Consider the following 27,549-nt stretch of genomic DNA (forward strand, 5'->3'; position numbering starts at 1 on the left):
TGGTGACTACATGCACACAGTAGAGATGACTGGTCCTCAGACAAACTTTCATCCACATGAGTTTAATAGTGAGCAGCATTTGATGGTCTGCACAAGACTTGGCTGAGTGCACCAACCAATTCAAACTGACATCTCTTGATGTCTGAACCAGGTGAACATCTGTATGGTAAAATCTGTGTATCACCTAAAAGTGTATGCAGTATCCACACTAGTCGTCACCTGTCATGAATCAGAGCATGGTGAGGGCGTCGTGTAGAAGCCTCCCTCAGGCATACTCACACTGGTGTCCGCACCCTGTCGGGCAGAAGCGACTGGTCTTGAACCATTCCCTCATATGGTTGATATGTCCTCCATGGGAACATCCCTGGCACCAGGCATACAGGCCTTTGACTGGTAGATGGCTGCAGTAGGCACGAATACATCATTGCAGGGGTGAGACGTGTTTTTTTTTTTAATTACTACACATGTATATGTATACTATATGTACCTACATTTTTATAAACCTAACAATCGAGCAATCTATCAATCTACCATATTTATCTACATTTGTATCGATCTATCTATCTACCCACCTACCTATGTAACATCTATCATTTATTGATTTATCTATGTACTTATTTATTCATTTATTTATTTATCTATCTATCTATCTATCTATCTATCTATCTATCTATCTATCTATCTATCTATCTCTTTGTGAGCAAGTAGAATACTTGGAAAGTATAATTGTTCGATGTTGCAAAGTTCTGACAAGTTCCATGGACAGTTCACTAAAAGTCACTAAAAAGTGTGTGTGTTGTATAACTGTTCAAACACAGCTTCTTTGCGTGTCTGTAGATTACTTTCATGGATTTGAAAGTACAATAGTAACGATGGAAAAAAAAAATGTGGAAACACACATCTATAACAAAGCCAGCTTATACTACAATTCTTCTCTTTCCATTGGTGAGATCCTGTGCTGAGGGTCTTGTTGCAATTTTAGCTCTTTTGTCGGATCGTTGATGGAGTAATAAAGAAACCAAATCTAACAAAAATATCACATACATGTATTCGGTGTTGGGCAATTGTGGTTCAACTTCACTCAAGGGAATTGCATGTATTTGACAATTTTACTCCACAATACTACTCTGAAGAATAATTACTGACAACAACCACAATGCCACTAAAGTTGCAAAAAGAAGTATCTGTCATCTGCTAATATGGTATATGGACAAAATTATACTACTAGCAAAAGGAATTGATGGGATGAATACCATATTGAGCATGGATTGGTGAGGCTCTGACGATTCTTCTGGAAGCATGCCCACGAAAACTTCTCCAGCGGTTTATTGCACCTGTTACAGTATGTCAAGATTGTGGTCGAATTCTGTGGAATATTAAAACAGAAAGAATACAACACTGTATTAAGAGCACTTCTCACATGGACAAGACTACCATGCCTGGACCTCATAAATCGACTTCAACACAGATATCCTGAGAGTAATCGCTGATGAAAAAACAAAACCAAAAAAACCCAAAACAAAAACATAATATGTGACCGTGCATCACAAAATGAACACAAAGTCGCAGCCCTTGATTTTGCCTGAGGACCTCAAAAAGGTGAAACAGGTCAACCAAGTCAATCTTGGAGTTTTTCATACTTTCTGAAAGAGCTATTCTTTGTCTAAATAACTCTAAGTTTGTGGTCTTAAAACGAATTGGAAAGTGTGTTTTCAGCAGCTTTTCTACAACCCTTTTTTCGTACAGTATTGCGATTAGGTACGTCTTTAGAGGTCCCTTTTCATTTCTTTAAAATCCTTTGCACATCCTTCACTTTCAACTCTAATAACTTTCGAATAGATAAAGCTACCACCTTGAACGTTGGCATTTATTACTAACAAAATGTGTTAATTAAGCATGCTAAATTTCAGCTAAAGCTGATAAATCCTTCATTGTTGATGCTATGGTGGTTTACATCCTGTTTTTTTTGTCCCATTCATCGCACAGCCAGTACAATTACTAAAGATTAAGCCCTCGAATAGACCCTTTATTTCAGAGCCTCTTTTCTCAGTTCACACCTTTCCAGAGTGTGTGCGTTCCTTCCAATATTTAGATAGGTTAGGAGAGTCCATTTGAATTGAGTTATACATCATTTTAAAGCTTAAAGTCTGTTCTTTCAATATCTGCCCTTAACTAAAAATCCATGTCTGGCGACTTTTTGTTGGTTTTGTGACGCAGGGTCACATATATACATTTGTACAATATATGTTTAGATGCCTATAGTATCATACTAATTTTTTTTTTCCACTCAATTGTGACATTTTCCTATCTGAAAAGCTGTAAATCTGGCTTTACAGACAAGTCTTATGATAAATCAATGAATCCACTGTAAAAAGACATGCTTTAAAGGCAAAAATCATATTCTGGTTTAAAAATGGCAAATTTTTGCACTTTAAGTGTGCTAAATCACATGTCTGAAAAACATACTTTCCATTTGAAAAGTATATTTTCTCCATATAGATGAAGAATATAAAAACATAAAATGTGAAAACATACAAAATGGCAGCTCTACCTTTCCCTTATGGCATTCACATTCAAAATTCTGATGAAAAATCTGGTCTTTTTTTACCTCCACCAAGGGAAGAGGTTGTTTTCATTACCGTTGGTTTGTTTGTTAGTTTATAGTTAGTTTGTTTGTTTGTCCATGTGCAAAATAACTCAAAAAGTTGTGCACAGATTTGGATGAAACTTGCAGGAAAGGTTGAGAATGACACAAGAAACAGATGATTAAATTTTGGTAGTGATCAGGAACTTTTTATGGATTTTATGAAGGATTTTTCATATTTTGGCAGGAAGAACTTGGGAATTCAAGCTGCACGTTTTTGAGGTTTTCATACGCGCATCACAGTGCGTGTTCTAGTTTCTGCTAGGGCGAGGCGTGCCACACAGCTGAGGGTTTATGACGTAACAAAGGCTTCTACTGTATATTGGGAAATCGGATGATTTTTCAGCACGCATACGTATGGGTGGAAATCACTGATCTCTATGGAAGAGCAAGATAATCATTGGAAAGTAGGTGCTTGGCGTAAGTCTGCGCTCTCAGAGTGCTTTTCTTTTTTTTTCTCTCTTTTTTTCTCATCTCACCCCACCATGCAATGCTAAGAGGATATGAGTAATAAACACTTTCATAAACTTCCATAAACAGTCCAAGGTTCCTTTGATTTATAAAAGGAAGTCATACAAAGTTCTAGTGTAAACATCATGAATTAAAACCCTGGCAACCACAAAAGGGTCACAGAGGAACCACTGTTCGCACCCCTGATATACAGGCATGAGTACATAAAGGAAAGAATTAAAGAGGACACAAGAGCCCTATGTGAGTTACCTGATTGAGAGTCTCGACGCTGGGGTGTCTGCTCAGCTTAATGATCTGGTTGGCCACACACCACAGTTTGAAGCGGCTCAGCAAATCTATGTCAGGAATCAATCACAATATTTTGATTATAGTTTTTATCATTCCTTTTCTTTAAGAAAGTCTGTGTGGGTGACAAACAGTCTATTGGTCTCTACATGATGACTTGGCATCAATTGTTACAATTCTCTCTTGTCGTGATGCCTGGGCTTGATGACTTGGTAATAAAGGGAAGAGCCTGTTCCTGTCTCTTTGATATGAAGCAAGAGCAGAGACCATGAATCAACTTGTGTGATTATATTGAGGGCTAGTACTGCTGACTAGCCATTATATTGAGGGCTAGTGCTGATGACTTGCCACTACAATTTTGTTTATAAAATGGGTTCAAGAATGTAGCCAACAGGAAGCACTGAAATGAGTCACGTGTGCTTTGGTTATTCTAGTCCCATCCCACTGCGTGTTAAATCCTATTGCCGATCGTCTGTGCACGCGGCGGCTCCTTTGAATTGCATGCATACGCGCTGTCAATCCTGTAAACAACTTCTATCGGGCTGCCAAGCCGGCCGGCTGGCCTTTCTTCCCTTGTGCATAACATGTGTGGCGGCGTACGTATATATACTCTTATACGTACAGTACAGTAGACCAAGCGTTGTGGGACTGGACGCGTACATGGAGTCACTTTGAAGGGCAAGTCCAACGATTTAGCAGGTTAATTCTCACGCCGTTTTCAGAGTATGTTGTCGAGTAGACCTATATGAGGAGTCTATATCAAGTCTTCAAGGTAAAGGGTGCATATTCTATGTAAAATAAGTAAGTTTTCATGCGGGAACTTAAGTGTCCGGAAACCCAACCCCCCATCATACTTATACTGTATGTGCGGGATTTCCGAGTGCGACGTGCGTAAATGTTTGGGACGAACATCTTCGGACGTCTTGACCCACAAAGGTACGTGAAAAACGCTGAAAAATACTGTTAGTTTTCGAATTTTCGACCCATTTTATAAAACAAATGATGCACAGGATTATTTCGTGGCGTTAGTGGAGGTGCAGCTCACTCTCGGGTATTTACAATGTAGTGCAACATGCACTCGGCTTCGCCTCGTGCATGTTTCACAATTGTAAATACCCTCGAGTGCCCTATACGCCTCCACTAACGCACTCTATCCTGTGCATCATTTGTATAATATCGTGGGCTAGTACTGAAGAGGATCACAACCAACCACTCACCAATGTAGGACATGAACCACTGCTCCTGAGTGTCAGATGCGATCTCGTTTCGTATCCTGTGATCCAAAACGATGAAAGCTGATACTGCCATCTGGATATCACCCTGTAGGACAAAGACAAATGTGTGGAGAACACTGCATAATAGGTAGAGCTGCATCTGAATGAAAACTCCTGGTACACGTATTGTGTAAACTTTGGTATGATCATTTTCAAAATAACCTCTCTCTCGCTCTCACGAGCCCTCAAAATTTCGACTAAATTTCATCGGTACCTATTCAGCATTACTATGATACAAAAGCTCAACTTTGGGTTCAAACTGCTTACATAATGTTGTGATTTAATAGTGAAAATACAACTGACAAAGTCCTTATCATATCTTGTCAAACGCTTTATAAGGGTGTATGTAAATTGCCTCTACAGTGGACATGGATTTTTTTATACTTTATATTGCATTACCCTGTATAACCTCCATTGAAATGTTCTGCAGTTGTGACATTACACAATATCAGTAAAGACACTCTCAACTACACTATTGCAGGAATGAAGGTGAACAACAATACAAACACTGTAAATCACATAAATTCCATGAACTTTAGATGCCAGACACGCTAAAATCATTAAATACACTGTATGCTTCTGTCTGTCCTTCATACTCTAAATCTACTAACCTCCACTTGTCTTTTTGTGTTCGATATTCTCTAAAGTTTGGTTAAATGTATCACATTCTTGATAGGTCCTTGACATCAAGGACAGCAAGCCCCAAATGTACAGGTAATTATGTGATCTGTTGAGGGTTGTTACTACATCTGAGCCTGCACTTGTGAAACACTTTACAACTGATGCATCCTCCAAACATTGCAATAAGTCAGCAACTATCACTCTAATGTGATCTCCTAATACACATAGTTGCTTTTGTATCTGCAATCGTTTTCAGATGCAAATACTTATCATCATAATGTCTTCATGGGTCAGTATGCGCAACCATTCTAAGGTCCTGAAAGTGTAATGTCTCTATAATGTGTAGCACAGGTTAAGTATCATTTTTAGAGACTGGTGTGGATTAAACAAGAAAACTCCCTTGCGTAATACTGGGGCATAGAACAACCTGCTCTGCGTAGTCCGTCAGCGTGGCAACCACGATGGGGGTGAACTTGACGGAGAGCTGGAGCTCGGGGAGCTGTCGGGACGGAGCCTGGTTGAGGGAGCGGGTGGAAGACAGAAGCTGAGAGCTGACGGTCATGGCAGCCGGCTCCAGGTCTAGAAGGGGCCTGGAGGGGTGGTAGGAGGATTGAGGTAGAGATAATGATGATGAGTTAGAATTTAATAAAAACAAAGAAGTAGTTATGTATTTGATTAATGAAAGTTAAGGCTCCATCCATTAGTAAAAAAGAAAGAAAAAAACCTACTGAGCAAACAAATAGTAAAAAAAACCCAACACTTTATTACAATCTGTTACTTCAAGCAAAAGACATGTGGGTTGTCATTCTTCTATGTGACACATGGATACACCCAATTCACTATTCCTTCTAAAAAATAATGTAAAACATTCTGTGCAAAGCATCAAAACACACGATGTTTGGAATGAGTTTCATCATATTTGGTAAAACCACGATGGTTATAAAGGGCGACAGGTATTCTCTTCTACTTGTTAAATTGTGAACTTCAGATGAATTACACATTCCTTTTTTTGCATTCTTTATAATTGTAGTAAATCTGTATTAAAAATGTCTTGATTTCAATATCTTCTATCTTGGTGAGGTGATTCAATAACTATTTTACATTTTACATTTTGTGAGGTTGAAGGAAAAGTCAAATACTAAATTTACCCATTTAGATCATATCTGTGATATCAAAGTCAAATGCATAACACCTAGTCAAAAGGTATTCACTGTGATGATGGGATGGTCCAAGCTAGCTAGATGTAATGAATGAAAATTACATCTAGCCTGTCAAGGATGCTTTTATTTTTGCTGGTGTTGCATACACTCTTTTCATATTCCATCTCAGAGCTACCTGCGACTACTCTTGAACAGTTTAAAATTAAAATCACTGTATTCAGCTGGTGATTCTATTTAATAGATTTAATGGATATAATCTGTTCTAAATGCACACTGACAAGCATCTGCTGGACCATTTCTTTTTTTTCTGTCCAATCTCTTTCTATGGAAGGAGCCATACTTGCTGCAAATTAGTTGTTGCAAAGAAAGCATGCACGGAGTGGGCTGTGTTTGGAGCTGTATCCTATTATGACCCTCTATCACAAAACATACACAGGCTTTTAATGCACGTACTTGTCTGCGGTAAGAATAATGAGATGCTTTATTGGGACAGAATGATTCATCGATATGAACACTTCAATAAAGTAGTTCTGGTCCACTGACAACCAACATATACAATAGACCTGGACTAAGACTTGAATTTGGCCCAACTTACACGGCTGGTGAGTCTGGCCTGGTCCTCTCCTGATGAGCAGCATCTGGAGTTGGAGGTCTGGATAAAATGATACAAATTTGTGATTATTTTTATCACTTTCCTTTATTGTTTTCCATTGTTTCTGTCTTCCCTGTCATCCATTCTTTGCTATATACATGTATTTACCAATCTTTAAAAATGTTCAATGCCAATATTTATTACACTTTAAATCCAAAGGTCTACTCTTATCTTATATTTCACTTTGGAAACAAATAATTTGATGTCGCTGTTGTTGTGTTTAATCTAACATTATCACGATACATTCTCATGAACATGCTGAACAGAAATCACTCTAAAACAGTTTAACCTTGATGAGCAGCAATAACATGACTGTTTGTCCACTTAGTGCATATCTAATAATAGAAATGATGTATCTACAGTAACTGGAAGTTGACTTTTGACTAATTTCTGTTTCCCCCTTTCCTAATATATACGAAAAAATCATGAAAAATGCTACACTATGCTTGTGTTATTCCTAATTTCCAAGCTGCATTGCAGCTGCAGAAAAAAGTAAAACGAATATGCCGCAGACAAATTTAGCAGATGATTCTTACAAACCTGTTGTGAGATGAGACACATAATATGCCTTCATGCATTGAGGTGGTACAGAGAGGAAACCAGTGTGTGTGTGTGTGTGTGTGTGTGTGTGTGAGGATGTTTCATACTGTTGTTGTTTTCAATTACTATCAATGACACAGAAGTTAAAGGCATAATTTACCATTTGCAGATGAAACAAAAACCCAGCAATAGTGCTTCAAAATAGTTCTAAAATGTGAGTTATGAATAGAAAGAACCAACGTAAAAATCTGAACCAGTATAAACGATGTTAAGTATTGTTATAAAATGGGTTCAAGAATGTAGCCAATAGGAAGCGCGGAAATGAGTCACGTGTGCTTTGGTTATTCTAGTCCCATCGCACTGCGTGTTAAATCCTATTGCCGATCGTCTGTGCGCGCGGCGGCTCCTTTGAATTGCATGCATACGCGCTGTCAATCCTGTAAACAACTTCTAGTTCGGGCTGCCGGCCGGCCGGCCGGCCTTTCTTCCCTTGTGCATAACATGTGTGGCGTACGTATACTCTTATACGTACAGTACAGTAGACCATGCAAGCGTTGTGGGACCGGACGCGTACATGGAGTCACTTTGAAGGGCAAATCCAACGATTTAGCACGTTAATTCTCACGCTGTTTTCAGAGTATGTTGTCTAGTAGGCCTATATGAGGAGTCTATATCAAGTCTTTAAGGTAAAGGGTGCATATTCTATGTAAAATAAGTAAGTTTTCATGCGGGAACTTAAGTGTCCGGAAACCCAACCCCCCATCATACTTTATTAATATGTGCGGGATTTCCGAGTGCGACGTGCGTAAATGTTTGGGACGAACATCTTCGGACGTCTTGACCCACAAAGGTACGTGAAAAACGCTGAAAAATGCTGTTAGTTTTCGAATTTTCGACCCATTTTTTAAAACAAATGATGCACAGGATTATTTTGTGGCGTTAGTGGAGATGCAGCTCACTCTCGGGTATTTACAATGTAGTGCAACATGCACTCGGCTTCGCCTCGTGCATGTTTCACAACTGTAAATCCCCTCGAGTGCGCTACGCCTCCACTAACGCACTCTATCCTGTGCATCATTTGTATATTAAATATACAAAATGTGAACAATAGCTGTAATATAAATGTTTCCAGACTAAACCATCTGCAGTTATGGTTTAATGAGGAATACCTGATCTCATTATATCTAGGCTTTATTGGAAAAAAAAATTTTATGGTAGGATGTTTTGTGATACAACTGACCTAAACATATACATCAAAAGTGATATTTTTTAAATCACTGCTCCCAAAGGTAAGAAGGACTGTTAAACAAAGTAGAAATTTATTGTATAGGAGTTCTACCTGTCGACTATCTTGTGCCTCTGTGCAAACGCCTCGATCGGCAGGCTGACATCATCATTCCATCCATGGAGATCGTCGTCGAACACGTTTCCCGCCTCCTCCTCTTCTTCCTCCTCCCCGTCGTCATGTGGGAAGTAGAAGTCCACGCCTCCCAGGGCGCCATCGTGGGAGCAGTGTCTGCGTTTGGTGTGCCCCACCACCCCATATTGGAGGTGGTCGTGCTCGCTATCACTGATCTGGGACTCGTTATCGTCGGTGAAGCCTGTGGCCGAGTCTATGGCACTTGGACCTGTGTGGTTGTGAAAATCATGGTTGGATGCCCCGAGGTGGGACATACTGTACTGGGCAGACGGATGATCTAAACACAACAGAAAAATAAGAGTATGCATGTTTTGATAAAATGATTTCTGAAAAGCACAAATAGCAAGCAGATCTGTGGATTCGTCTGCCTGTTTTGATTAAAATAACATTCAACTGCTACGAGTATACAGCTGTACAGAATTTCTTTATTTTCAGTGTCTGTCAATATCAACTAAATATCAATCATGTATCAAAACAAAGTCTTTTTTTTGTTTTGTTTCTGGGACCTATTTCGCTCTGTTGATAAACTTTGTATGTATATTTTCTCGTTTATTAGGCATCCGACATCCTTTTCAACTTTTTCACCTCAGTTGAAATACATGGATGTCTGAATAGTTAAACGAATGTGCAAGCTGTATTGAATATCTACTGTACAAGCTTAAATTTTGCTCTAAAGAATGGTATCATGGCATTTTGCATAACATTCCAATGACATGTTTGCATAAAGCAGTATTCAACAGGCTCATTAAAAGAAGTAATAATGTATCAATTCATTTAATGAGGACATATTGATATTCTACAACGAATTCAGCACAATTTGTGACTTAGCGATTACTAATATACATGTGATAAAAATACAAATGTATGAAGAATTGCATAAAAAGTACATTCCCCTATATTTCTCTGACAAATTCAGCCATGGTACAATAAAGGTATGTCATGCCATCCAACATGCTTTTTTGACAAGATTCCCGAGTCTTGTTAATCTTCAGTGATTCTGGGTGCAATAAAGCATCCACACATGAGCACATTGATTACCTTTATCGGAGTCCGCTGGAAGGGTGGGGGGCTCAGGGGGTGCAATGCCTTTGTTGGTATAGACAGGTGGCACAGCACAGGTGGTGTCTGTGTAAAACAGCCTCAGCATACGCCACGTCTGGGCAATCTATAGAAAAACCCACATTCCTAATTAAGATGAGGGTGATGACAACGATGATAACAACATGATGCTAGTGTGTTGTCTACTACTAACATTACTACAACTCCTACTACTTTGACCCATCTTAACAATTACACTAATAAATTGATAACTAGAGAAGCACTCTGAGAGCGCAGACCTCCGCCAAGCATGCAAATCATTTACACCGCTGATCTTGTTCTTCCATAGAGATATCAGTGATTTCCACCCATACGTACATGTACTTATAGCATTGTGTGATGAAAGTTGCCTGATTTCCCAATATAGAAGCCTTTGTTACGTCATAAACCCTCAGCTGCACAGGGCGCATCACCCCAGCAGAAACTAGGGCATGCACTTTAGTGCGCGCAGGCAAACCTCCAATATGCGCAGCCTGAACTCCCAAGTTCATTGACCCTACCTGCCAAAATATCAAAAATCCTTCATAAATTCCCCCAAAATTCTCGGATCAATACCAAAAGTTAATCGTTTGTTACTTGTGTCATTCTCAACCTTTCCTGCATGTTTCATCCCAATCCGTTAACTACTTTTTGAGTTATTTTGCACACGCCAAACTAAACTAACTAACGAACGAACGAACGAACGAACGAACGAACGAACGAACGAACGAACACACAAACCAACGGTAACAAAAACATAACCTCCTCCCTTGGTGGAGGTAATAACAATCATAACAGTGACATTAACAGTGACGATTACCATGCCTACTACTACCCACTACTATTACTACTACCACCCCAACTACTACTATCACTAATGCTACATGTAGATGTACATTTAATACTACAAATGTAGTTCAATAACAAATTAGTTGGAAAATGATTAGAACAATCAGAATATTAATGATGATTACAAGAAGAAGCTGATGAAAAAGGAAGGAGTATAAGAGGAGCAGCAGAAGAAGTAGAAGAATGAACATGATAATACCATGACTTTGTCTTTAGATTAATTTTGAAGCCTGGTCAACTGATGATTTCGATTGATATATGTCTTCTGATTTATGATTAAAAATGGACAATGCTACATTGAAGACCACAACACACAAATGTGAACAACTTCATGATTCTCATCGAAATATCTGGTACTTACTGTTCACAAATGGAACAGTTTACTACTTCAGCAACACTGCTTGCGTACTCTACAAGCATATCCGAGATGGCTCTACATGACGTGAACAATTAGCATGCAGCAGAGGAAGCACATTACCTGGTGTCTGCCGAGTTCTGTCGCAACCTTTGCATTGTGTTCACACAGCTCAGGAAAAGGCTTCCCTGTGAGAAGGTAACGCTTGGCGGTCTTGCAGAAGGACTCTGAGAACTGAGGGACAAAACACATATGGCATGTTAGTCACTACCACACTAATAGCACTGCATCCCTGGGGTGACAGGACCTCATATCTCAATAATATCATACATTTTCAGAAATTTGAATAAACATTTTTCATTTTTGAAACAATTTTGCAATACAAAATCAATGTTGAAGTTCAAATAATGTAGAAACATTGAATTTGGATTGCATTATTGATTTTACTCAGATCAGTATTTTTGATTTAAAGGGGATGGCTACTAACTGATCAGTGGGAATCAGTGGAAATGCTGGAGGATGATTGTTCCAATTCTTGTGGGATTCATGAGTACATTATATATCTATTGTTGTGTGAAAATTATTTGCTTCAGAATGGTCTCATATTCAAGTAATGTGTGGTTTAATGTTAATCATTAACGATCGCCCCCTCACTGTACAGGCATGCTAACCTGGAAACATCAAACTGCACATTACTTGAATATGAGACCATTCTGAAACAGATAATTTTCACACAACAATATATATATAATGTACTCTTAAATGAATCCCACAAGGATTGGAACAATCATCCTCCAGCATTTCCACTGATACCCACTCATCAGTTACCAGCCATCCCCTTTAATATACTAAATTAAGGTATGAGGTTTCTATAACATATGTATCACGCACTGACATATCAGGTCTTATTTCCCCCGGGATGCCTAATGATGACAATGACACTAATATTCTCTATAGCACCAGTGAAGGAGACAGCTTCGACAGCAATGAATACCAAATGTTTGCAGAAATAACCATCAGAGCTTGTGACAGAAATTGTGAAAGTCTACAACCATTTTTATTTTCATGATAGTGAAGAGAAAAAAAAAGTACAATAACACAATATGAATCCATATGTGACCCTGCATCACAAAACCAACAAAAAGTCGCCAGACATAGATTTTTAGTAAAGGGCAGATTCTGAAAGAGTAGACTCTATCAAAGCTTTAAAATGATGTATACAAGTTCAAATGAAATGGACTCTCCTAACCTATCTAAATGTGACCGTGCATCACAAAACGAACATAAAGTCGCACGCAGTGAATTGGTGTGAGGACTGAAAATAGGTGAAATGGGTCAACCTGGCCAATCTTGAGTTTTTCATATTTTCTGAAAGAGCAAGTCTTCTTCTACGTTATTTTAAAGTTTGGGATTTTAAAACAAACAGGAAACTGTGTTTTTAGCAGTTTTTCTCAAACACTTAATTGTAGAACAGTGTGATTAGACGTTTTTAATAGAGTCCACTTTTCATTTCTTAAAAATCCTGTACACTCTCTTCACTTTCAACTCTACTAACTTTTGACAGGATAATGCTACTGCTTTGAAAGTTGTCGTTAATCATGGACAAAATGTGTTAATAAATAATTTAAGCTTAATCTGATAATCCCTTCATTGTTATCACTCCGGTGTTTAACACCCTGTTTTTTGTCCCTTTCACGGCACAGCTAGCATGGCTTGGAAAAGATTAAGTGCTTGAATAGACTCTTTACTTCAGAGCCTCTTTTCTCAGTTCACACTTTTCCAGAGTGTGTGCTTTCTTTCCAACATTTAGATAGGTTAGGAGAGTCCATTTGAATTGAGTTATACATCATTTTAAAGCTTAGAGTCTGCTTTTTTTAGAATCTGCCCTTAACTAAAAATCCAGGTCTGGCGACTTTTTGTTTGTTTTGTGGTGCAGGGCCACAAATATTGGAAATAAAGCACACACTCTGGAAAAGTGTGAACCGAGAAAAGAGGCTCTGGAGTACAAGGTCTATTCAAGCGCTTAATCTTCATGAAATCTTTGAAGGCTTCTGTGGCGGGAGGACTTTGGGTGGTACTGGTAGAAGGCTTCACGGTGCACCAAGTATTCTCTCTAGGGTATGCGTGTGGCCCTGAAAAGGGCCTACCCATTCCCGACGTTTCGGCAAGCATGTTCTCGCCGTTTTCAAGGGAATTCTTATTCCCTTGAATGAGAATTGAATGAGAATGGGAACAAAATTCCCTTTTGTTGCCTACTCTTGGTACACCTTACTAGGGCTTACTGTTTGTTCAGCCCCCCCCCCTTCCCCTTGCTGTTGCTATTTCACTCTTTTCCTTTCTTTATCCCTCTGTTGTTCCTTATCTTGTTTGATGTTGCCTCCCTATTCATCCTTTTCCTTCAATGGTTGCCCCCATGGCCCTCAGGATCATTTACTGACCCTCCTCTGCCTTTTGTCTGTCCACCCTCCTGCTCTAATCCCCCTCTCTTTACCTGTTGGGCTCCTTGCCCATGTCCTCCTACCCTCTCCTTTTGTGTTCTTTGTTCTCTGTACCCAGCCTGTCCCTGACTGTTCTTGTTGTGTGAAGTCCTCATATGTGATTGCTCTCCCTGCCATTTGTCATTTTGCCTCTGACAAAGATTCTGCTAGGATCGAAAGCTCAGGCCCCTTTTGACTCCATTGTACTCCATTGGCTCGCCACTATTGGATAAGCAGTTTTCAGCAGCTTTTTTTTTGCTACACTAAGTCTAGTTTTATTCATATAACAATCAATTATCTGAAAGCAGACATCATAGCCTATCATAAAGATACAATACTTCTCTGAGCAGAAACTTTGATGATGCTTTTAATTTGTTACCACTTCAGTGACAGTCTTCCAATGTTCTGTTTAACCCCTTCAGTGCCAGGGACTCTGGACAATTTGTACAACCTCATTGGTTTTTCTGTGCCAATTGGCATTCAAAGAACACAAAGGGTTACAGATAGGCAACAGTGTTTTAGAATTATAGAAATAAAATCTACCTCAATGTTTTCCTTTGTACCATCAGGTAGGCTTACCACTCTGAGCAAAGCAGGAGATTTGAATGTTGGGGGGGGGGGGGGGGGGGCTGGATGGAAGACTACACCATGAATGGTACAATTGTAGCCCTCATAATGTATAAGATTTTATTTTCACATACAGATACTTTCAGGAATGAGATCTGAAGGTCAATTGACATTTTCGCTCAATGTTGTTTTTGCAGATTGACACCAACACTATCGTAAATACAATATCATCCAAGCGCATGGCGGCAGTTTCGCTCGTTGTTAAATTTGTGATCCGACTTTGATTTACAAATTTGCGAAAGTTAAATAACAGCTTACATGGTAGTACAAAGAGATACCTTGATTTCTTTGTTTTCATGAACCACAAGACCACTCTCGTAGCGCTCGTAGTGCTCAGAGACCTCTGGCGTACGGCGGAACATGATGGGCATGATGGTTGACGTGTAGTTCTGCTGGGCTTGGATGCTTGCCTTGCTGGAGCTCTTGTTGAAGGCGTGGCCTATGTTGTCATAGATACTCATGGACACACCCACAGGGTTCTGTGGAGAGTGGAATGCACCTTGCATAGTTGAATTTTTTTTTTTTCCTTTTCAATGGCATCTCATTAATTACAAGTGCCATTGGGATGTCATCGAAAATCATTGACTCAATAACAGTGAAGTCTGAGGGCACTGACATAAAGTTCTGCTCTAGATTGATATCAGCACAACTTCTGAACAAAACAACATAGTTTTTTTTTTCCCAGAAATGATGAATAATTCAATAATATAAAGACAACAAAATTGTTTTTAATATTGGGGTAAATACTTACAGCATCTTCCCAGGATGCTTTTACTTTTACCAAACTGTTTTCAGATGGATAACAACCCTCCCCCACCCCTGGGTGAATTAATCAGCAATCCGAAAGTTTAATATGTACACAGCAGTCAAAAACTTGTCCACACCAGCCTTGTGTTTATAGTTACTACCGCTACAGAAATTCATCACAATAATTGGATGGATTAGTGTATTGTGTGTCTCAGACTTGCTAAGCACAATCACATGATTTCATCTTGATGTGACACAATCCCTATTGCTGGGTGAAGACATATAACCTATACTAATGCTTCTACGATATAAAACTGACCATGTCTGAGAATAAGATTGTCATGATGAGGTAAAGAATGATACCTCTGGAAGCCTATAACATTATAACAAGCTTTTTGTTAGAGAAGAGTGGAAATATTCATGCAAGCTAAAACACAATTGACTTTGAAATAAAGGGCCTAGAGAGGAGTCAAGTGCCACATCCAATTGTCATGGTGCCAGATTACAAGGTGGAGGTATTGTGTAGGATAATACGCTTCTTGTTCAAAGGTCCCACAGGCAATTCTCTCTTATTTTGATGACCGAAAAAAAAAAAAAGCAGGAATGAAAGTAAAATTTGTGATAACTTACAGCTGTCTCCGCTGGCCTCTTAGCATCCTTGAATTTGTGTTGGAAGAGCATACAGTCTTTGCTACCACTGAGGAATACGTGCGGGTCCTGACGCCATGCAATGTCTATGGGTAGACACAAGATATGACCCCATTGAAAGGCATCATTTCATGTCTTGTTTACATAGCATATCCCTCAGAAATTCTAGACTTACTCGGTTTTAAAACCCTGCAACTTATGTCAGGCATAACTGGGGGGGTTCCACAAGAGGGAAAGATGATTAAAAAGGTTAAATGCAATGAGTCAGGTGCATTGCTATGTCAGTGCATTAATCAACTACTGTAAGGCATACTGAAGCCCTCCAGTCATGGTTGAAATAGACATGGAAAACAGCACCCCAAACCGAATAGTTTTACAACACCAGCACCAGCATCTAATTTCAAAGCATTGTGAGAGCCAGTACTGACAATTTGATGTGTGTATATTATCACATTTTGACCACAAAGTGCTTTGAGACTGACATTTTGAGAACTTTTTTTTCCTTTTTTTTTCAGGTCATACAATATCCACATCCATCTTTTAATACAATTTTGTAGCTTCTTCATGATTTTCCTTCACTGCAATGTACATAAATGGGAACTTACTCCATAAACTTGTAATTATCTCAGAGGGTTTTACTTCCCAATATCAAAACTTTACGTGGGTTTTAACAATACCTTTGCAGGTGGGATTCGATTTTGACTTTTAACGTACACGTAACAAGCAATTTGTCTTTTGCTGTCTACCTGTGACAACGTCTTTATGTTCCTCAAAGACGGCAAAAGGCATGTAGGAGCGACGGATGTCCCACACGCAGATGGTCTGGTCCACGACCTGGCTGCAACTGGCAATGTGATACTTCTTCTCTGGACGCCATTTTATGTGGCTGACAGAGGCTATGGCATAGATAGTGTACTCTGGTACTAGTCTGTGTCCAAGGTTGTCCCAATTCCAAATCTGTAAGGCAACAGGGATGAAGTTCTTAATGTGGCCAAAGAGCTGAATACATTCTGAAACAGACTAATCAAGGGGTTTCAGTCATTCCTTTTATGTTTCTGGTTGATGAGAGCGATAATATGAAATTTTATCATCATTATTTTCTTGTTACTATGGAACTAGCCAAAAAAATTATCTCACTTGAATTGATAGTATTTGCAGACTGCAGTTTATGGAAAAATATGAAAACTGTGAGATCTTTAAAGAAAATCAGTCAGTAAAAATTGAGCTAAGAAAATTGAACTCCAATGGGATTCCAACCTGAGACCTCTGGACTGCTAGAAGGGTGCTTTTAATGACTGAGCTATGGAAATCCCTAGTATGGTGTTGCTCAATTTTCATTTACCAGTATATCAGTATATATTTCTAGTCTGTTTCCCTTTGTTTGCATTTCTTGCAATAACTGTCAACAGAACAAGGGCTTTTTGTTCACATTAAAAAAAGCTACTCCCTCCCTCCCCCCCCCCCCCCCACACACACACACACACAACAAAAAAAAAAGATTAGCACCGAGTGAAATATTCACAACAGAGAAAGAGAGAGAGAAAAAAAAAATGTTTGTTACAAACCACAGTAACTTTGGAAATGCTTGTTAATGAACAAGAGCTTTGAATATCATGTTCATAATACATAATACCCACACTCATGGAAGTAGCTCAGTGGTAACTATTTTTGATGAAATAGTAGCCTACTGGTGATACAAAAAGGAAGGTTTCGTTAAGAACAAAGTTTTAAATGTTGCACATTGTGAAGTGCTCCTTGTTATCTTCTTCCATGCCATCATTCTAATCATGGACCAGCTTGAGATCTGACTTCTCTGGTATAATCACCTTGATGACCTTGTCTCTGCCACATGTTGCTATCCACTGCTTCTCTGTTGGATGCCAGTCCAGATTGAAGGCTGGACCATTGTGGACGGGGAAGTCTAGAAGCACCCGGTCCGTCCTGCGATAGTCCCAGAACTGCAGCCAAACACAAAGAGGAAAATGTGAATGCCTCTGAGATAAATTTACCATTTTTTAACACAGATATCATGAGCCTCTGAGAACAATCATAATGCTACAAGCTTGTAACTGTGATTGTACATGACTGATGCTAAATCATATTTATGGTCATTATGTCGATTGGCAAAGATGTTTGCAAACTTATTGTAAATTAACTGAGAAAAGAAGAGTTTCATCGCAAAACAAGCTAAATCCATTCTCATCAAGTTGAGATATTGGTGATTAAAGCTGCTAAAAAAGAAAATGATAAGAAAATGCAGGATACCTTTAATCATAACTTCTACAATATTCCTTGCTATGTTACAAGTGAGGTATTACTGGAAAGATTTTTAATTTGCTCTATCTGATGATGGACTTACTAGGAAATGTTTAACAATGACGCTTAGCTCATTTTGCAATAAGACTCTTCATAATATCCCCCTGATTGCTACTCTGTCACCACAGCCTCCCTGTTGGACCGAGGCACACTGCTACACCCCAGTAGGCTTGCTAACTTTACAACTGGGTTGAACTTTGACGGATTACTGAACTTTGATGAAAAAACTTGGAAAATTAAGGTAAATGCCTGATTTTTAATACCTGAATGTGGCCATTGTCCAGTGTAGCTGCAATGTAAAAGTAATGAAAGGGATTGCATTGGACATCCCGTATGCTCTCGGACTGTCCGGTCCCGTACGTCATTTCACACTGGTTTGTTCTCAAATCCTGTGTCAACAAAGGGGAAAGAAAATAAAAACTTAATAAAGACAAAGTCGAAGCAAAAGTCGAGTGAGAGATAACATAATTGAATTCACAGTATTTGTCCCTAGGCCTCTCACTCATATGTAGTTGAGGCTATTATAGAATCTTACACTAACACAGACCTCCCAACATTTCTAACAAAAAAATAGGGATGACTGGGTTCAAAAGTAGGAAGAAAGGGCAGTTTCCTTAAGGTTGTGTAGTAGATTTGTCAAGAAAAATAAGAAACTCCTATGGAAACACAAGCTGGGAATTGTCAAAATTCAGAATCTTCACTCCAAATTCAGAATGGTTGGGAGGTCTGCTTACAGTAGGACCTTGTTTATCCGGACCCATCAGGACCGGCGGGCATCTGAATAATCGATTCGGCCAGATAAGAGAGATCTGCTCAAATACAGCACTTTCTAGCATATCATGCTAGAGGTATACACATGTTATTGTTAATTCACTAAGATGTGGGAGACCATAGAAAGGCAAGAAAGTCACCAGTCTTTCCATATATCTAAAGACTCTCTTGTGTCTTTTCAACTGCTTCTAAGTATGTATTAAAAACAGAACAAAAGTACCTGCAGGACACACATATACAGCCATAGATGTGACCACAAATTAAAACGTCTTTGTGTGTGGAAGCATGCAAGAAGCTTGCGACACTGACTTAGTGTGAGTTGCAAAATGCTTCCAACAGTTACAATGGTGAGATTTCAATTCATGACAATAATGCTAATATGAAGATGGTGAAGTGGTCCAGAACCACTGTAACTTTGAGATTAATTGAAAAAAAGCTGTCTTTAGCATGAGCAGATCAAAATTCTGTGCCTCATTGGCATGTCATAGAATTAGTGTTGTGAATCGAAAACTTTCTAACGACTGCACTACCAAACAAAACTTACAAAGTACTTCACAGAGCCATCTTGTGACCCGCTGAAGAGCATATACCACTCTGTGGGGTGGAAGGAGACCTTGTGCACGGTTCTCTTGTGGTCATTGAAGACCTGCTCCATCTTGTTTCCCTGAGCCTTGCTCAGATCCCAGGTGATGACGGACCCATTAGTGGCTCCTGTGGCAATCATCTCTTCTGTCACGTGGATTAATTAGATATGCAAGTCGATAAAGATACCTTGGAAATTCAAAATACACACAGACACACACAAGCACACAGTCATATTCAGTTTCTAAATGTACTGTATGTACTGTATTCATCTACCTGATTTTCTAATCATGCATATTATCACTATGACCAAGAGTGACACTGATCACTTCTCAAACAGATAATGGGAAATGTTTCTACAAAAACAAGAAGAGGTGTAGAATGCATATGTACCAATTAACCTCCTGTCACTAATTTCACAATTTGTCTTCTTTCTCATACTCCCTTGTCATTTCCTGAGTTTTTACTTTCTCAGTGTTTACATGTAATGCTTCTGGAAACCAGCTTGATGGTTAAAGTATAAAGCAGCTGTCTCAACCAGTCTAACTGATGTAGATCTCTCTGCCATAGCTTAAATTAATTTCTGACGATCTACTGGTTGGCAGGATAGTAATGATTTTTATCACAAATGATCTAGTCCCTCCTGAATATCTTCCCGAAACATTATCTTCGACAAACCCTTGTTGATGTTTTACACAAACCTCTGCTGGGATGCCACACCACATCGTTGCAGCTGAAGTTGAGGTTCATGCGCCCCACCCTGAGGTCCATCCTCTCCCTGAAGCACATTTCCTCAATGTGGAAGATTTTGAACACTGACGGGAGCAAAAAGAACAAGGGAACAGCATGAAATAAAATCAAACATACATGTACTGGTCAACTCTTATTCTTCAAACTGCTGCCAACATTTGAATTATTACACTAGCAGTGACATGCAATTTTCACTTTACAGCGGGAGTGAAAATATGATTGGGAATATCATATGAATGGGTACTTTGCTACAAATCCTACAATGTCTAGGACAATAAACAACTTTATAATGTATTCTCATATTATCTTCTTTTTTTGGGGGGGGGGGGGGGGGGAGGAGGGGAGGAGGGAGGGATTGCAAGTAGCTAATATCTCCATGTTTTGAAAAAGTGAGATACTACCATTACAGTCAGTGCACACCCCCGGACCGGGTCTTTAAAAAACTGCTACTCTGTACTTTTCCCATTTATTTATTTATCTATTTTTCTATCTATCTATCTATCTACATTTGTATCAGGGAACATGGGGGGGGGGGGGGGGGGGGGGTGAGGCAAAACACTCAGAGATAAGAGGATTTAAAAAGATGGACATAGTGTTGGCAGATGGTGTAGAGACAGAGAGGGAGACTGAGGGAAATGAATGGAGTAGTAACAATCCTAACTCGGAATTCATCATTCATGGACTTACCCTGTCTTCCTGCAGCGACAACTTGGGAGGCATCTTTGTTGAGACTGATGGCATTGATTCCTCCATCAAGTTTAATGGACATTGTCTTTCCAGCACTACTCCTCACTGACAAATAGAGGGGGAGACAGAAAAAAAAAAGGAGAGAACACACAAAAATATCAGTCCACATCATGCTGTAAATAGCAGACTGAAGACAGGTCTTCTGAAGTCTTCAAGTCTACACTGTAAAGTGTATGTGAGTACTTTCACAGCAGTGTTGTATGATTGTGTGGTACAGTTCTGAAGAATTATTGTCAATACTGATCCATTGTAAATACATGTATTTCCCATGCTCTCCAGTTGAGCTCTACTTGACAGGAATAAACACCGTGACTGTAGCTGACAAAGTTATCAGCAATTACCATGATGGTACAAAAAACAACAACAAACCAACCAACAATGATGACCACCTTAATATGCATTGAACATTAATTCCTACTGCAATGAATATTGATTGTGCTTGGTATCCAATATAAGAACTATTACGCAAGGTTCAGAAATTTCCTTTTTTCTAATGTCATGAGGTTTTCTTCTTTGTCCATGATGAAATCTATCTATTTGCATTCGCTCTCTCTAACAAATGTCAGAAAACATCCAGTGCCTTCAATTGATGACTTTTGAGGAAGAACACTAACATCTGACACATCCAGATCCTTGTAATGTAAGACTCATCACAAATGACCCAGGGTCGTGCTGGGGTGGACGGAAGATTGAGAGTAGCTGCTATTTCTCCAAGATCTGAATTTTAAGCTTTCATTTTGCATGTTATAAACAAACTGCCCTAGACCAATTTGGAAGCAGAATTTGAAGCAGATAATGAAATTCAAGGTAGAATTGCTCGTCAAAATTCAGCTACAATGTGTGTTACTTACAAGCTTACCCAGCTAAATTATTGGTGTTGATGTTACTTTATAGTGTGTTTTTCTTATTTACATACAATGTTGTTGTTGGTTTTTTTTTGTATTTTTTTTTAAACCAGAGAAGTTTCAATCCTCTCTCTCATCTGTGAGGCCCTAGTTATTATATTCATGTTAAAATTAGCTACTTGAAAAACTCTTTAACATGTTCAGTGGCAATTTATAATATTCACTGGCCAGCACTTATCACATGTGCTTGAAAACAACTCTGAGAATGACATGGATATATTGAAACAAGTACACGTATAATGTGCACATGTACACAAACTCACTTCTTTCTGGCTTATAATTTTTTTTTTTCAAGCTCTACATTGCAGATCTATAGAACATTGTAGGCACCTACACATTCTAGTCCAGTGCGATCTGGTGAATACCAATAGACCTAGAGTCTACATCTGGTCAATTCCAGCGTAACGGACATGACATTCAGACCACTTTTTTGTGATTCAAACCATCACACAGTGAAATTGGGAGTCTCCAAAAGATTCTAATTGAGTTTATCAGACACATTTAAGTATATGTAATGTACACAGAAAATTTCATGGAAATTTATCAAGTGGTTGTTGAGAAATTGCATTTTTAGCGAGCGTAACGGACATGACAATAAATGGACAAGGCATTTTGATCTACTTACCATTATGAAAATTCCTGTGAATTTTTGGATAAGATGCAGCTGGTTTTGGTCTTGATTAAACCTTTAGGTCATGCTTTACTCATAAAGTCCTAATTTAGAGTAGTTTTACTGTTCATTCTTTTGTAATAGTTGAAAATATTGCGTAACGGACATGACACTTCGAGTGTAACGGACATGACAGTTTTGTCCACTTTTTGTAAGCTAAGAGAATTTTTTTATAACAAGGTATAGCAGATATTCAATTGTTGGCATAGTAAGGTTAGAACATAGGGACACACATCATAACTGCAATCATGTAATATTTGTTGTATTTATATCATTTTAGGGGGGTTAGTCTTTGTATATATTTACAAAACAAAGAAATATAAAACAAATTCGCTCCTGCACCAGCTAGCTACAATTAGGGACAAATTTCCAGTTACTACCACCCACCATAGCAAAATAGGACATATTACTATCTTATACTATGGTTATTTTTTTCTTAGTGGCCTAATATTTGATACTTAGTATTATACACTAGTGTAACGGACATGACACCCTTGTAAGGTGAACCATATTTTCACTTCTTTGTTTCAAAATAAAAAGATTAAGATAACTGCACACTGCTAACTACATTATGCTCTTGAACAAAACATCAAAAAGTCTTTTTATTGCAGGTTTCAGTGATCTAACAGCTACTCTAAAGCACATGGAGCACAATGCCCAGAGTACCACAATGGCATACAAGTACTGTACAACACAGAAAACCATGTCTCCATATCTGCAGATAGGCAAAGAAAACAGAATGAACCAGATCTGTATGAAATAAATAGTGTCAATACAACATCATTGAAATGCACTCAGGATTGCATCAACTTTAATGCAATGAAACAGGACCACAAAACTGTTTGGTACCATTATCAAATTAGTGTTATCATCTGAAATAAATAAGGTATGTAAATTTCATTTCTGCAAAGTTCTTTCATTTGGCATTAATGTCATCCTTGGAGTAGAATCATCCTCTGTTATCCAATCTTGGATAGACTATTGTAAAAACTTCTGCTGCTACAATAGTACCAGTACTTTATCATTGTCAACAAATGCTTTCTTTTCTTGGCAAGAAGTGAATGATCAAGCCCCTTTTTTTCTGAGAATTTTTACAACATATAATCCATTTCCATGTAGAGTGGTCACCTGGGCAACAAAGTATATCTTGTTTTCTTCACGGCAAATTCAACTCGTATAAATTGTATAATCAACTTATTGCTTGCTTAGGCTCTTCTTAAGGCTTGCCAGAGTGGTGTACTGGTTACATTATTCTCACCAGCTTGTGAGTAGGACTTTTTGAAATACTGGATGCTTTCCCTACCAACTGGTTGTAAATGATTATACCGTGTACAGTGTACCTTTCAGTGGATAAACATCTTCTCATAGCATCTCAAAATTGTGCTTTTCGTACGATGCTGTGCGCTGTCATATATACCAATATATTCTTTGGCATAGAGGTACATCTAGTTTAGTTGTATTGATGAAATGGAGGGGCAGCATTCAGACCAACTTTCTCTGACGATAGAGCTACATGTACTGTCAACACGCTTATAAAGCAAACAATTCCATTCTCAGCCCTCTTGGCAAGTGATATCTAATTAACGTGCCACTGAAGGTGTGGATTTATAGAGTCATAGAGATGAGAGAGGTAAATGTATGGATGCAGCACAAACTTTTTTTTTTAATTATGTGGCAACACCATCATTGAAGACATTGATGCTGGTGACATATGGATTCTTTGTTGTTGTATCATCAGTGATCATGTTCATTGGATGCACGAGGATCCATTTGTGCAGGAGTTCCTGGCTGTTGTGTTGACTCCATGGCGAATATGTGTTAAATGTGGTCTACAATGTACTTATGTAGAAAGTGCTCATTTTAAGTATTGAAGGGAAGGCCAACAGTGAAAACTCCATTGTCTAAATACTCCTTGGAATGACAGCTGCTGTTTATCAGTCAGGATTACAAGAGGTGGGCATGGATCAAACCAGTGTAACAGGGTAGCAAGATCATCTAAAATCAACAGTCTTCCAGTGGCAGAAAGCAAAGTTTGCTTGTTTTTGTTTTATTGAGTGATGTGCAGACTTAATCATTTACTCAAGTATAGAAATGTCCTACTATCCTCAAGCAGTTGAAACTAATCACCACCCAGTTTCACTGGGCCACAGTGTTATTTCTGCCACTTGTCTAATATGAGGTGTCATGTCCGTTACGCAAAGTGTCATGTCCGTTACGCCATTTACAGGAAAACTAGAAGTGGTATAGAAAAGTGGTTTTCACACATGCAAGGGGATTCAATCCTAACATAGAAAATGAATTTGCAGCAACTTTACACTAATTTCTTCTTGGCTATGAAAACTTATAGTAAAAAACGTAACGGACATGACGCTTCAAATGTTATAGAAATCGCACAACTTTGAGGATCAATGGGTCATAAACTAATGAATGCTAAGGAAGTTGGTTGTGATTTTCCGTTGATATATACGCTGGACTATAGTTTAAAAGCTGAACAAGGCCTCTAGGACATATCTGGCCTTCTTTAGAGACAGGAACACTAAACTCTTTAAAAATAGCCAAATTTTTGCGTCATTGCAATGCTTCATACAGTATTTTCATTGACTGAGAAAAATACAAAATTTTGTAATAACAAAGATGCGACTAGTGAAAAATGAAAATATATATGTTACTTTCTTAGAATATTTGAGAACTTAAGTGAAACTCAAAACTTCATTTTTTCACCAAAGTGAACATTTCTCATGGAATTGCCCATCTATCAGGGTCTAGCTATATTATTTTGAATTGTTCTAATAGAAAACAGACTGTCCTAAACTGTGATTTCTTCGGTGGGTGGATATCAACATTTTTAGGGTCTGTCTGTTTGTTGGTTTGATTTTTGGTGAGGCATGAGAAGCTTGTGTGACTGTGAGGGTGAGAGAGACAGCTCAGGCATGAGACTACGTTTTGTAGGTAGGTACACATTAAAATTGAGTCTGTGCGGTTTACATGAGCACTTCTTAATTTCTTGGAATCTGCGAATTGATGCTTTACACCAAAGCAACATTTGGGGAGCACATTAAGGTACATTTGTAAGTATGCTACACTTAGATTAGAACTACAGTTACTGTAGTAGAAGAAGCATTGGTGAAACTGAAAACTAGCTACATTCAAGGTATCGTAGCTGCCGCACAGACGACCCCAACACGTTTGTGTTACTGGTTGCTGATTACGTCTAAAGCATTCTACACACTGCGCTGCGGTTGCACAGGTATCTGCGCAGCTGTAAATCTATTTAGGAGAGTCTATTGTCTTAATACCGAAATCCGAACACTTATTTGGTGCTCTGAATTATGTCCTCAGAGGATGACAATTCAGACAAAAACAACACTTAGTCTACAGTTGACCCTATTTATTTACAAAGTTCTGACAATTATGAATTTTGCAAAATTATGTGAATTTGAATTTCTCTGGTTTTTGAAAAAAATAGCAAAAAATCATTATTTTTTTTGTTTAGCACTGTACAAGATTGCATTATAATTCTGAACATTATCTTTTTTTTTTTACATTTGAATAATCAATGCCTTTATACATTGTATAAAGGCATTGTATAAATTATAATTCATGCACCAGAAATCAATCATCACTACAGCTGGGCCTATTCATAGTGAGTTATTCCTACCCATGATTCACCACAGCCATACACACATTCTAGCAGATAACAATGAGAAAAACTACAAATGACATGAATGAGGTTCACATTTTGTACTGTACAGTGCAGTAAAAAGTCAAACCTGAACATTCAAACAACTTAGACACATCTGGTCTAGTTTTTTGTTACACAGTAAAATCTTGTGATAAATCTAAACTTTGGCATTGCGGCATTGGCATTATTTTAATTTTTATATTGGCATTAGAATGGTCAGACTCAATGACAATGCTTAAGATCTAGGACGTCTGCAAAGTCCCATGCATATCACAGAATGTAAATATTGCGCAGAGATATAGATGTACACGTCTGGAACCACCATGCTGTCCAATAATACTAATTACCACCAATTTACATGCCTGCAAAGGCCCAAGCTGTAAAACACAGTGCAGTAGTGGGGTCTTTTAATAACACGATATTGAAGGTATGGGACTAAGCCGAGTGAGGCTGTTCAGACACTACAGAAACAAAACAGCTGTTGTCGAAGATTCGGAGACAAAATGGGAGGTAAATGACATTTAACGTGGCAAACTGTTACCTCTCTCCTGTGTTCCTCTTGACATTTTGTTTGGTTTCCACGGCTGCTAGGCCAACTCAAAGCATTACACATTCTATCTTTGCTTCGTTCAGTGTTGACTATGCCGAGTATGATGCGCTGATATCCCTATTATCCCTGGCCCTAGGCCCTCCGATCCGATATTGAGAGCTCCACCGCCTCCACCTCCCTCCCCCCCCCCCCCCCCCCCCCCACGCCGCCCCGGGCCTACTGTAGCTCAGTAAGCTCAGACATCACTGTTCCCAGAGGCGGATCTAGGAATTCTGTTAAAAAGAAAAAAGAAAAAAAAAAGTGGGGCGGGGGGCGCAACTAACACTTCTGGTGCCACTTCCGGGTTTCATTTCATTTTTTTTCTTTTTATTTCTTTTGTTTTAATGAAAAATAAGAGGGGGATCATGGAGGGGGCGTGCGCCGGGTGCGCTCCCCTCTGGATCCGCCACTAGTTCCTGTCACAAATTCTGAAAACAGTGAAATACATAATATTTGAATTGTCTTTTAGAAGTTTTGTACTACTGTTGAATATGTTAAAACGAATATACTAGTAGGCCTATACTCTACAAAGCAAAACCAAAAACCAAAACCAAAAACAAAAACAAAATCTAGTCTCCAATACATTTAATTACAGATATTTGGCTTGATTTGTTTTGCTAAATTTAGAAATTGATAATTTTGAAGAATAGCCTTGTAGGCCTAGGATGACGACGTGTTGTGCGTGCCACC

General features: G+C 38.7%; 1 protein-coding gene across 1 annotated transcript; it reads right to left on the reverse strand.

Annotated features, from left to right (window-relative positions):
• Positions 1-265: 265 nt before the first annotated feature.
• LOC139712705 (GATOR2 complex protein WDR24-like) lies at positions 266-26,931 on the reverse strand. The gene is made up of 18 exons (XM_071624508.1): positions 26,812-26,931; positions 20,954-21,058; positions 20,218-20,331; positions 19,479-19,663; positions 18,427-18,552; positions 17,674-17,805; positions 16,594-16,804; positions 15,830-15,933; positions 14,731-14,931; positions 11,472-11,582; positions 10,106-10,232; positions 8,987-9,344; positions 7,051-7,107; positions 5,723-5,885; positions 4,618-4,720; positions 3,365-3,450; positions 1,254-1,366; positions 266-401 (listed from the first exon to the last, which is right to left on the reverse strand). Exons 1-18 carry the CDS (start codon positions 26,834-26,836, stop codon positions 266-268), a joined length of 2,457 nt encoding a protein of 818 aa, XP_071480609.1. The 5' UTR covers positions 26,837-26,931.
• Positions 26,932-27,549: the final 618 nt, after the last annotated feature.

Source organism: Diadema antillarum, unplaced genomic scaffold (assembly GCF_040938485.1).
Source record: "Diadema antillarum isolate AM-2024a unplaced genomic scaffold, OU_Dant_1.0 seq00001844_RagTag, whole genome shotgun sequence".
NCBI lineage: Eukaryota > Metazoa > Echinodermata > Echinoidea > Diadematoida > Diadematidae > Diadema > Diadema antillarum.

Excerpts from the sequence above, each read along its gene's own strand:
- LOC139712705 (XM_071624508.1), bottom strand. The coding sequence starts at position 26,836 with ATGTCAAGAGGAACACAGGAGAGAG. Across the intron at positions 16,805-17,673 it reads GCAGAGACAAGGTCATCAAG|ATTTGGAATTGGGACAACCT; the intron begins GTGATTATACCA and ends GTTGCCTTACAG. Across the intron at positions 5,886-7,050 it reads AGGCCAGACTCACCAGCCGT|GCCCCTTCTAGACCTGGAGC; the intron begins GTAAGTTGGGCC and ends CCACCCCTCCAG.